The sequence below is a fragment of the Callorhinchus milii genome, unplaced genomic scaffold, assembly GCF_018977255.1.
Source record: "Callorhinchus milii isolate IMCB2004 unplaced genomic scaffold, IMCB_Cmil_1.0 Scaffold16, whole genome shotgun sequence".
NCBI lineage: Eukaryota > Metazoa > Chordata > Chondrichthyes > Chimaeriformes > Callorhinchidae > Callorhinchus > Callorhinchus milii.
This window is the reverse complement of record NW_024704757.1, coordinates 7812235-7825006: the sequence shown is the minus strand read 5'-3', so window position 1 is coordinate 7825006 and position 12772 is coordinate 7812235. Positions and strand designations below refer to the sequence as shown.

Sequence of the window (12772 nt, the reverse complement as noted above, 5' to 3'; positions counted from 1 at the left end):
AATAGGAGAAAATGCTTAAAGAAACATGAAAAACGATGAAGAGAAAAAAAAGAAAAAAACACAAAAGAAAACACACAAAAATGACAAAAAAAAGCAAAACAGTGATAAGCGGAAAATATGCAACAAATTAGTGAACTAAAAAGACGCCAAAAACAAATAAACTTGAAAAAATGTGGAGAAAATACTTGGAAACACCTAAAGAAGTGAAAACACACAAAAAAGCCCCCAAAATTTTTAAAAATACACAAGAAAGTAAACAGAAAAATACGTGAAAAATTGGTGAGCTAGAAAGACACTACAAACCTGAAGCAACACACCAAATTGTTGAAAAAGTGTGAAAAATTAGGAAAAAATACACCCATAACCCCAAAAAGTTCTCGAAAAAAGATGAAGAGAAAATGAAAGAAAATTACAAATAAATGAAGACATACAAAAAATGCCAAATAACAACAAAAAACATGAAAAGGGAAAATATGCAACCGATTGCTCAGCTAAAAAAGCTCCAAAAAGGTTGCAAAAACAAATGCGTGAAAATATGAGGATAAAATATTAGGACAAAAACACCAAAAAGCACTTGAAAAACGATGAAGAGAAAATACAAGAAAAAAACACGCAAAAATTACAAAAAAAAGCAAATTAGAGGAAAATATGAGACAAATTAGTGAGATAAAAAGACCCCAAAAACGTGAAACAAGTCATCAAAAATGTTGAAACAAAAGTGCAAAAAGATTAGGAGAAAATACACCCAAAATGATATGAAAAGTAAGCAAAAATGGGCCGAATGGCCTCCGTCTGTGCCGTAACATTCTATGATTCTATGAAAAAGACAATGAAGAGAAAATGCGCGTTAAAAAATATATAAATGATGACACGCAAAAATGCCAAATAACCAAAGAAATGATGAGGGAAAATACGCGATTGGTGATATAAAAACACTCGACAAACGATGAGAAACAAATGCGCAAAAAAAGAGAGAAAATACGCCTAAAAAGCCATGAAAAGTACCCGGAAAAAAGTGAAGAGAAAATGCACGAAAATAACACAAAGAAATAATGAAACACAAAAATGCCAAATGAAGCGAAAAAAAATGATGAGGGAAAACTCGAAAGGTTTAAAAATACCAAATTGTTGAAAAAAAAGTGCAAAAAAATTAGGAGAAAACACGCCCCAAAACAACATTCGGTGGCCTCAACTGGTGGGGGGGCCCAAATAGTGGGTCCCCCAAGTGGTTGGGTTCCCAAGTAAGACAAAGAATGATGAAAAGAAAATGCGAGAAAAAAAGCTAAAGGAATGATGACACACAAAAATGCCAAATAAGGTAAGAAACAAGATAAGGGAAAATATGTGATAAATTAGTGAGCTTAAAAAAGCTCCAAAAAGGTTGCAAAAACAAACGTACGACAAATATAGAAAATATTAGGACAAAAAACGCTTAAAAAAAACATGAGAAACGATGAAGAGAAAATACGAGCAAAAATGACCCCAAAAAAGCAAAAAAAGGGGAAAATTTGCGACAAATTAGTGAGCAACAAAGTCACAAAAACATGAAAAGTCAAAAGAATGATGAGAAAATTCGTGGAAACCTCCAAACAAACGGCAAATCCCAAACAAATTCCCCCAAAAAGGTGTACAAATGCACAAAAAAAGTAAAGAGGAAAATACGCAAAGAATTGGTGAGCTAAAAAGACGCCCAAAACGTGACCCAGTTGGGGTCCCCCACCACTTGGTGGCCCCCTAATACTTGGGGGCCTCCAACACTAGGGGGCCACAACACTTGGGGGCCACCACTACTTGGAAGCCCCAACCATGTGGGGCCCCCACAAATTGTGGCCACCGCCACTGGGGAGACGCAGCACTTGGAGGTCCCTACCACTTGGGTCACCCAACACTTTGGGCCCCCACCACATGGGGGCACCCACCTCTTGGGTCCCCCTACTACTTGGTGGCCCCCCACCACTTGGGATCCCCCACCACTTGGGACCTCCACCAATTGTGGTCCCCAACACTTGGGACCCTAACACGGGGTCCCCTACCACTTGGCGCTCCCTACCACATGGGTCCCCTACCACATGGGGGCCCTCACCACTTGGGGTCCCCACCATTTCGGCACCCCCACCGATAGCGAGCCCCACCACTTGGAGGCCCCCATCACTTGGGGAACTACACCACTAACCCCAATTGGTTAACCCTAACCCTAATTACCCTACCCCCCCCCCCCCCCACACAACCTCCCCTCCACCTCCACAGCCCTGACACTGACCAACTCTTGTGGTCTTTACTGATCAAACCCACAGAAATTCACTCAACAATTCTGCTAATCCAACCCTGGCCCCACTCACTAAACTATACTGTGTAACTACTCTGAACCTGCCCTGACACAAGCCAACTCTCAAACACCCTCTGAACTAAACCCAACAAACCCAACTCTCAAATACACTCAGGAAACACTGGCAGAAACCAACTCTCAACATCTGGACTAAACTCACCCTGATAAACCCAACTCTGAACCAATCTCAGCATAAAATAACTCTACACTAAACCAGTCTGGATGGAAACTAACTCGTGGCAGCTACACTGACCCAGAGGCGGCAGACACTGACTCTCGGCAGCTACACATTGCTGATCACTAGCAAACCAGCCGTGCAAACTGCTCCAACCCAGCCCTAGAGTGACTGATCCGAGGTATCTACACTAAACTAGTCCTGGATAGATTAACTCTCAACTGGCCTCGACGGAGAGTCACTGACTATACCTGCCCTGAACCGACTCGCACACAAACTAATGCTCCACAACCAGCCCTGATACAAACTGACTCGGTCACTAAATCCAACCAACCTTGACAGACACTGGCTCTGTGCAAACTAAAGCAACCTTCACACAGCTACCCCCTGATTAGAATCATAGAATTATACAGTGCAGAAGGAGGCAATTCGGCCCATCGTGTCCGTGCCAGTTCTTTGAAAACAGCTATCCAAATCAATCCCACTCCTCCGCGCTATCCCCATAGCCCTGCAAACTTGTCCTTCCCAAATAATTATCTACTTCCCTCTTAAAAGTTGTTATCAAATCGGCTTCCACCACCCTTTCAGGCAACGCATTCCAGATCCGAACAACTCGCTGTGTGAAAACATTTCTCCTCACCTCCGCTCTGTTTCTTTTAACAACTATTTTAAATTGGTGCCCTCAGGTTACCAACCCACCCACTAATGGAAATAGTTTCTCCTCATTCACTCTATCGAATCCCCTCAGAATTTTGAAAACTTGTATTAAGTCTCCTATTGGCTGGTGCGGTGGGTGGGGGGGTAACGGGGGGCACCAGAGACCATAGTGTGAAACACAGACACAGACTCACAGACATTGAGACAGAGACAAAAAGAGACAGACACAGAAAGTGACACAGAGACATGGATTCAGACAGAATCGCAGACAAACACATAAAGACAACAACAACAACAAAATTACATTTATAGAGCGCCTTTCACATTGGGAGAACAGACAGCAACACCGGCAGAGACACAGAAACAGACAGTTTTTTTTGGTTAGCTGGATGTCTAGCATGCACAGAATCCCTTCACCATGCTTAAGGTTATCCAAACCAGACTGAGAGTTCCTGCATCCCCCCAATACATGGAAATTCCAGAAATATTTATTGGAAATGGAATGTGCACTCTCTCGCCTGACTCGGGAACAGGACTACCGAGATCAACATAGAGGGTGGGCTTGATTCTAGCAATCCATTGCCAAACATGTCACCTTGAAGCCAGTTTAGCTCCAAGGAGACCCTGTTTACCTCCCCCCCCCCAGCCCGGTGGTAACCACTAGTTGGCTATTTGACAATTGACAAACGCGGGTTTGAGCCCTCACTGGATGGATGGCAGTAATCGCCAGCTTTCTGGTGGGCAACACATCTCAGGATGAAATGCGTGTGAATCTGCCAGTAGTACAATATCATTTGCAGAAGCCTACCATTCTGTCAGAAAGGCCTGGAACAGATTGTCATGGTTACTCTATTTTTGTACACTCTCTAGGCTCTAGATATATGAACATAAGTTCTGTAAATAATATATTTATAGTTTGTACGTTTGGGCATAACTGTCCGTTTAAGGTTTGTGTTTTAAACCTGACAAATTGCTTTCACTTAGCATAGCAGGGACAGCTTTGGTGACATAAAGTCTAAAAGCTGTCTGAATAAGTAAAACCATTTTGTGGGATAGACCATGTTATACTTAGCGCGGGAGAAAACCTACTCTGATACCTTGATGGGAACCAGATGTCTGTGTAAGGAAGGGGCTGGCTTACCTCGGGGTCACTGGCTTTTGGTCACCATCTAGGTATGCACATAACTTGAGATGGACTACCTCCAAGCCAAGATTGTTTTTTAATTTACTTAGTTAAGCGCTGCAAGTTTCATTACAGTTTGGTGTTGATAGTTGTCTGTTTCCAAAGTTGCGTTTATTTTGTATTATTATCACTTAAAGTGAGACATGTGGGTTAATAAAAATCTGTTGTTTCTTCTCAGTAGTGTCTTCGAGCCTCTGCTAAATTCTTAAGAAGGGAGGTATGGAAATACAGAAAACAGGTAGTTGCTGGACTTAGGGTCCTGAGTGGTCGTGTGATAAGGCACTGAGGACAGCATCTCGATTGCATGGGCAGTAAGTCAATTGAGATTATCTGTTGTCATGTTGCTCTAAATAGTGAAGTTCCACAAGATTAGGGATTTGCACTTACAGGACTGAAAACAGAACCCACCTAGTAAACCTTGGGTTACTAAACTTCACGGTGTACATAAAGAGGTGAGAACTGTCACGAGATGCATCAAGTCTGCCCCTTCAATGCCATCCAAAACGTCATTGATGATACATAAGGTGGGTGCCAATAGGCAGCCTTGCCTTAGCCCCTGCTGCATGTGAACATTAATTATGTTGAGCTGCAATACTCTCCTTGATCAAATAGCTTCCAAACTACACTGTTTAATTTTACACATTACGGGATGAAGACTCCTGGCATTTGTGGAAACAAACCCCAGAAACAATCACCATCTTCAGGCAAGCAACTGGCTGAAAAAAAAAGCTTGCAACACAATGTGAAGCATTAGACACAAATACAAAAAATGCTGACAAGCTATTCATGAAAATGATTACTTTATTTCATTTTGTACAGACTCAGCTGCACTGTATGGAACACTGTTCAGATTTTCCATGGTAACGCTTCACATATATATTTGGTGCATGCCAATCATCTGGTGATTTCTTCAGCCTTCTTCCAGATTTGCCTCAAATCCCTCACAAACTTTGGCTTTGAAAATGAAACATACGATTAGATTGAAAAACCCCGAGACTAATCAATGAGTTACAAATATATGTTCTCATTTCATTTAATTTGTGAAACCTGAATTAAGACTCTTGTGAAAGAAGAAAAAACACGCTACCCCAACCCTGTAAAACTTTTTTCGAATAAAATCTAGTATATAATGTGACTCCTAAGCATCATTACACATTAATATGGACAAATGGCCTATGTGTGAGATGCTGTCACCAAATAGGAGCAGGTAGATAGTGAAGAGGGGAGGACTGGGTAACAATGTGACTGTGGAGTGGGAAGAGAAGCCATTCGAAGAAATAAAGTGAAGAAAGTGGTAATACGTTACAGTAAAATCAGGAAAAGACAGAACCGTGGAGATGGAGGAGGAAGGAGAAACAGTGAAGATGGATGGAGTCATCCAGAGTGCCAAAGGTAGTAGAAAGGTTGAGGAAAACTAGGAGGCAAAGAGCGCTCTTGTCATAGATGGAGAGAATGGCATTGGTGACTAACTAGTGCAGTGTCAGCGCTGTGAGCAGGGTGGAAATGTATTAGAGAGGCTTGAGGTGGGAGTGCTGAGAGATGAACGAGTGGGCATCAATTTAAAATAATAAACAAGTTTTGTCCACACCCAGAATAGTTAGAACATTGAATGACCTGGAGTGGTTTAGGCAAAATCCACATTGGCTTCAAAAGGAAACTAGACAAGTACCTTAAAAAGTGTCAGTTAGAAGGGTGTGGGGAAAGGGCAGGTAAAGGCAACTGAAAGGATTGCTACTAAGACAGCTGACGTAGACACATTTATGGCACAGAAGAATGGCCTTCTGTGCCATAAATTTCTTTGGTTCAAGGAAGGAGTGCAGCTGGGATCCAACGACTCATTTCAGCACCTTGGAGAGGAAAGGTAGTTTGGAGGTAGGTTGGTAGCTGGAGAGCATGAAAGGGTGGAGGTTTTCTTGAGGAGGAGAGTGATGACGGCTATTTTGGATGGAGGTGATACAATGCCAGTGGAAAGGAAGAGCTGGGAGAATTCCTGAAAAAATAAGGGAATTAAACAACAAAAAATAGAGAGCAAGAAAAAAACATACGACAGGTGAAAGGCAGGTGTTTGCCTCCTTGTTTACTGGAAGGGGGTTGGGAGGAGGAGGAAGATAGTCATTATGTAGGAATTGCAGGAGACATTATAGAGGGAAAATAGTGCATGTAGAGATTTAAAAAGAGAAAGTAAGAAAAGAGTTGTTGCTACTTAAGATTATCTAAATCTACAAGACCTAATGGGTTCCTGATAGATGTTAGTGGTGAAATATCAGAGGCTTTAACATCATTTTCTAATAGTCTACAGTTGCATGGAATATCCTGAAGGATTGGAGATTCACAAATGACAATGTAGTTCACAAAAGGGAGAAGGGCAAAGGAAGAGCCGGGGAACTATAGGCTAGCGAGTCTCATGCCAACTGACAGGAAACAGCTTGAGGTAAAATAAGGAATATTGTAGAACATTTAGAAAAGATGGAGCTGAAAAAGGAAAAAAGATCATGTCTGAGTAAATTGATCAAATTCTTTAAGGAAGTAACCAAGAGTGTGGATGAAGAAGTGTAGATGTTATGTATTTGGACTTTTAGAAGGCGTTTAATAAAGTGCTATATGAGTGCTACTTCTGGACAAAATTAATGCATATGGAATTGAGCGGAAAATAGCAAAACAGATCGAGGAATGGTTGAAGGACAGGTGGAACATGACAGGATATTCAGATTGGCACCCAGTAGTTAGTGGGATACTCCAGGGATCTTGATTTGTTCTCTAATTTATATAGATCTGGAATTGGATTAGAGAATAATACTTTAACTTAATAATCCTTGCATTTGAGAAGTCTTAAAGAATATATATTAAATGAATTGACTATTTTGTGGGTGAAACAGTAGTTGATACTTAATTAGGTGTTGTTTATAATATATAATATCCTTGCATTTGATATAGCCCCTTATCACGTCTTCGAGACATCTCAAAGTGCTTCACAGAATATACATAAAGTGAATTGACTGTCTATTTGGGGGCCAGAATGAGACAGATAATAATAGAAGGCCAAAGATATTGATAGATTAGTGGAGTAGTCAAATTTGAGGAAAATGGAATTCAATACAGTAAAAGATTAAGCAGTGCATTTTTGGGAAGAGAATAGAAATAAATCCTAATTGATAAAATTCTTAATGGAGTCAAGAAACCGAGGAATCTAGTCCCAGGGCATGGGGGTGGGGGTGGGCGAGAGTCCCTGGGAGGGTGAGGCGGAGTCCCAGGGGACAGGGGAGTCCTGCTGGTGCAGCCGGGGATGCAGGGAGTCCCGAGTGGCGGAGTCCTGGAGGGGTGGGAGACGTAGGGTATGTGTGCGTGGGGGTAGGGTAGAATTTTTCACTAAAAATTCTCCTAGTTTACCGCCCCTCCCAAATCCTCCCCCACCTTCATCTCTGATATCTTCACCCTTCTAACTTCCCTCTGCCTCTGCTCCGACCGCCTCATCATCCTAGGCGACTTCAACCTCCACTTCACCCCCTTGTGCTCTACCTCCTTAGACTTCTCTCTCCTCTCTCAACCTCTCCCTCCACATCCACTCTGCTACTCACGTTCACGGCTACCTGGTTGACCTGTGCACCCGGGGCCTCAGCCTCTCAGATGTCACCATCACCGACAAGGCCATCTCTGACCAGCATTTCATCTCCCTGAACTCCTATATCCCTCGCCCCACTGCCTCCAAACCTACTACCATCTCCTGTGGCAGAATATCCCGCAATCCCTCTCCACTGTCCTGGAGTTCTCTGAACCCCTCCCACTTTGGCCCACCTCCAGCACCAACCCATCCTCTGCCTTTACTCTCCTCCACAGCACCCTCTCCACCACACTCAACATCCTTGCCGCCCGCACCTCCTGAACTGCCTCCTATTCCCGATCCTCACTCTGGTTTCACCAGCCACCTCTGCTCGGTCAAGGGCTAGGCGCGGGCTGCCGAACGCACTTGGCTCAAATCCAGCCTAATGGTCCACCGGCACATCTGGCTGCCACATCAAATCCTACCGCTCCTCTCTCGCCTCTGCCAAATCATCCTTCTACTCCCCAGGCTCCTGTTCTCCACCACCAACCGGCTCCTCTGCCCTCCCCGCCATGCCTCACAGATTCTTTCCTCCGACTCCCACTGCGAGAAATGCTGGACTTTTGAGTCCAAAATCGAGGGAAAACGCTCAGCTGCCACTGCCCTCCCAACTTCCACCCCCTCCCACACTCCGGCCACTACCCATCCCTCCTTCCACACCTTTGAACCTGTCACCCCCTCCTCTATCATCACCACCATATCCTCCATGAAGCCCACCACCTGATCCCGGGACCCCATCGCAAACCCGCTCCTTAAATCCCAGCTCCACCTCCTTGCCCTACTACTCACCGACATCATCAACCTCTCCGTCATCTGGCACTGTTCCTATCCCCCTCAAAACAGCCACTATCACCCCCACCTTGAAGAAACCTTCCCTTGACCCAACACAGCTATCCAGCTCCCGACCCATCTCCAACCTCCCTTTTCTGTCCAAGGTCCTTGAGAGAGCCGTTGCCTCCCAGCTTCGCTCTTTCCTCTCCTCCCACTCCTTCCATCAGTCCCTCCATCAGCCCCAAGTGCCCACAGCACGGAAACTGCTCTGGTCAAGGTCATCCTGACATGCTCCCCCTTGGTGAAATCATCCGCAGACATGGAGTAAATTTCCACGTTATGTGGATGACGCCCAACTCTACCTCTCTGCCTCCACCCTCAACTCCAGGACTACTGGCGTCCTGACCGACTGCCTGTCCGACATCAAGTCCTGGACGAGGGACAACTTTCTCCAGCTCGTCAGCAAGACCGAGGACCTCCTGATTGGCTCCCGCTAGCACCTCTGCACCTCGGACGCTGGCAGCATCATCCTCTATAGCTGTACACTCAACCTCACTAAGCCAGTCAGGAACCTGGGTGTCTTGTTTGACCCTGAACTGTCCTTTCTCCCCCACATCCTCGCCATGACCGGCACTGCCTACCACCACCTCCGCAACATTGCCAGACTCCACCACTGCCTCACCCCTCAGGCTGCCGAAACTCTTACCCACGCACTTGTCACATCAAGGCTCGATTATGGAAATTCCCTCCTCATTGGCCTTCCCAACTCTTCCTTTCACAAGCTGCAAATCATCCAAAACTCTGCAGCTCGTGTACTCTCGCGCACCAGGCTCCATGACCCCATCACTCCCACCCTCACCCGACTGCACTGGCTCTCCATCCCTCAGAGGATCTAATTCAAAATCCTTGTCCTCACTTTCAAGGCCATCCATGATTCTCTGACCTGCTGACTCCCTACCAACCTGCCTGCTCCCTCTGTTCATCAGGCTCCAGCCTGCTCCATGTCTCCCGCCCAACCCGCCTTACCATCAATGGCCGAGCTTTCAGCCTCTCTACCCCCACACTCTGGAACTCCATCCCCAGTCCCTTCACCTTGCTTCCTCCCTTGCCTCCTTCAAGGTCGGCCTCAAGACTCTCCTCTGCAATCATGCCTTCGGTCACCCTCCCACCGCTCTGCCTTTCCTCACCCTTACCCCACCCCTCTCCATGCTTGGGTCCTGACCCCTGGCTGTCCAGCGCCTTGGGAGGTCCTCCCGACGTGAAAGCTGCTCCATAAATGTAATTTTGTTGCTGTTGTAGAGTCCAGGGGCATGTAGTGTGCGTGGGGAGTAGAATCTTGGGAAGTGGTGGAGGTGGGGTTGTGTGTGGGGGGCAGAGTCCTGGGAGGTGGGGGAGCTGGGGTAGAATCCTGGGGGGGTGGGGTGTGTGTGGGAGGTGGGTGTTGAGTCCTGGAGGGGTGGGGGGAGGGTGGATGTTGAGTCCTGGAGGGGTGGGGATGTGTGTGTGGTGGGGGGTAGTGTCCTGGGGCTGTGGGGAAAGTGGGGTAAAGTCCTGGGGGAGGTGGGCTGCGGGTTTGGTGGGGGGCTAGGGTTCTGGGAGTTGGGGGAGATGGGTTATTTGTGTAGGGCGGGGTAGAGTCCTGGGGGAAGTGGGCTGTGTGTGGGGGGGTACCAGGGTGTCAGGGAAGATGGGGAGTCCTGTGGGTGTGGGGGAGGTGGGGTGTGGGGTTCTGGGGGGGAGTGGGTGGAGGAGGTGGGCTGTGGAGTCCTGGGGGAGGTGGGGTGTGGGGTCGGGGGCATGGGGGAGGAGGGTGTGTGGGTTCCTGGGGGGTGGGGGGAGGTGGAGTGTGGGTTCCTGGGCGGTGGGGAAAGTGGGGTGTGGGGAGGTGGAGTGTGGGATGTGAATTCCTGGGGGCTTAAGTGTGGAGTCCTGGGGGGGTGGGGGAAGTGGCGTGTGGGGGAGATGGAGTGTGGTGGTGTGGGGGAGCTGGACTATGGAGTCCTGGGGGCTGGGGCAGATAGGGTGTGGTGTCCTGGGGGCATGGTGGAGGTAAGGTATGGAGTCCTGGGGGTGTGGGGGAGGTGGGGTGTGGCAGCTTGGGGAGTGCGGTGGGGAGTCCTTGTGGGGTGGGGGAGTCCTTGGGAGGATGGGGTGTGGGGTCCTGTGAGTGTGGGGGAGGTAAGGTCCTGGAGGGTTAGGGAGGTGGGGTGTAGGATCCTGCGGCGGTAGAGAAGGTGTAGTGTGGTGTCCTGGGGTGTGAGGTCTTGGGGTGCGGGGCAGGTGGTCCTGGGGAGGTGGGGGCTGGGGGAGGTGGGGGCTGGGGGTGGGGTCCTGGGGGGTGGGGGAGGTGAGGGGTGGGGTCCTGGAGGGTGGGGGCGGTGGGGTCCTGGGGGTGGGTGAGGTGGGGTCCTGGGGGGTGGGGCGGTGGGGTCCTGGGGATGGGTGAGGTGGGTCCTGGGGGGTGGGGTGTGGGGGTGGTGGCGTCGTGGTGGGACCCGGGGGTGGGGTCCTGGGGTTGGGGGAAGGTGGGGCTGGGGCTGGGGTCCTGGGGTCTGGGGTCCTGGGGCTGGGGGGGTTGGGTCCTGGGGGTGGGGGGGGGTCTGGGGGGGGGGAGTCCTGGGGGGTGGGGAGTGGGGGTCCTGGGGGGGGGGGGTCCTGGGGGTGGGGGGTGGGGGGTCCTGGGGGTGGGGGGTCCTGGGGTGGGGGGTCCTGGGGGAGTGGGGGTCCTGGGGTGGGGGGTCCTGGGGGTGGGGTCCTGGGGGTGGTGGGGGTGGGGGGGTGGGGGTCCTGGGGGTGGGGGAAGTGGGTCCTGGGGGTGGGGGTCGGGAGGTGGGGTCCTGGGGTGGGGGGTCGGGAGGTGGGGTCCTGGGGGTGGGGGGTCGGGGAGGTGGGGTCCTGGGGGTGGGGTTCTGGGGGTGGGGAAGGGGGTCCTGGGGGTGGGGTCCTGGGGGGTGGGGTCCTGGGGGTGGGGGGTGGGGGGTGGGGTCCTGGGGGTGGGGGGGGTCGGGGAGGTGGGGTCCTGGGGGTGGGGTCCTGGGGTGGGGGGGGTCGTGGAGGTGGGTCCTGGGGTGGGGGGTCGTGGAGGTGGGGGGGGGTCCTGGGGGTGGGGCTGGGGGGGGGGGGTGGGGGTGGGTCCTGGGGTGGGGTAGGTGGGGTCCTGGGGTGGTGGGACCCGGGGGTGGGGGGGAGTGGGGTGGTGGGGTGGGTGGGGGGTGGGGGGTGGGACCTGGGGGTGGGGTCCTGGGTGAGGTGGGGGGGTGGGGGTGGGACCCGGGGGTGGGGAAGTTTCTGTTTCTGTCGGAAACCACTGGCAACAGGAAGCGGAAGTGACGGTTCTGCCAGTGCAATGCCGGGTGGAGAGTGACAAGCTCGGCAGCCAATCGCAGGCGCGGACTCGCTGCCCTCGGCCAATGGGCGTGGGCGGTGGCCGGGACATCCGGCATCGCTGGGGCCTGAGCCCGGATCAGTCGCCGCAGCCGCGGGTCCGGGATCAGCGCGAGCGGCGGGTCTGGGCGGGGACAGCTCGGCCTCGGGGCGGGGGCGGCGCTGCCTGCGGTGTGCGGCCTGTCATGAGTCCGGCCGGGTGCTCCCATGTGAACAGTTTTAAGGTGGAGAATTGGAAGCAGAACCTGCGAGTGATTTACCAGGGCTTTGTGTGGTGCGGGGCCGCCGAGAGCCGGCGGAGGAAGGTAAGAGGCCGGAGCGGCACCGGCTGCTGGCGCCCGGGCACCGACAGGGCATCTCCCGTCACTGCTTCCCAGTCACTGGGCGCACACGGGGCCGGGGCCGGGGCTGAGGGGGCGGGAAGCCGCTGCTGGTATCTGCAGCTATCAGGGCAGCCCCAGTGTGGCCGCGGTCCTTGACTTTGCTGCAGTTCGTCCATCTGTTGTGCAGGTGCCCTGTACCTGCTCTGGGGGTCTGACCCCGTGGCACAGTGTCAGCACTCGGTGGGGTTTTGTAGCGCCTATTGTCATAATGACTGAAAATGCTTCCTGGTCATTTGCAGTTGGGAGTTGGGAGTGTCGAGACTCCCAGTGAGAGCCGACAGCAGCCTCGCGCGGC

The 12772-nt window shown here is 50.6% G+C and overlaps 1 protein-coding gene across 5 annotated transcripts in view; it reads left to right on the top strand.

Moving 5' to 3' along the window:
• Positions 1 to 12217: 12217 nt before the first annotated feature.
• The window catches only part of usp22 (ubiquitin specific peptidase 22), a 34022-nt gene continuing 33467 nt past the window's right edge, over positions 12218 to 12772 (top strand). For all 5 annotated transcript variants that reach the window (XM_007893540.2, XM_007893538.2, XM_007893536.2 and 2 more), the window contains exon 1: positions 12218 to 12399. In XM_007893540.2, coding sequence (XP_007891731.1) covers positions 12280 to 12399 — 120 coding nt within the window. In that variant the 5' untranslated portion in view covers positions 12218 to 12279. The remainder of the gene's footprint in view (positions 12400 to 12772) is intronic.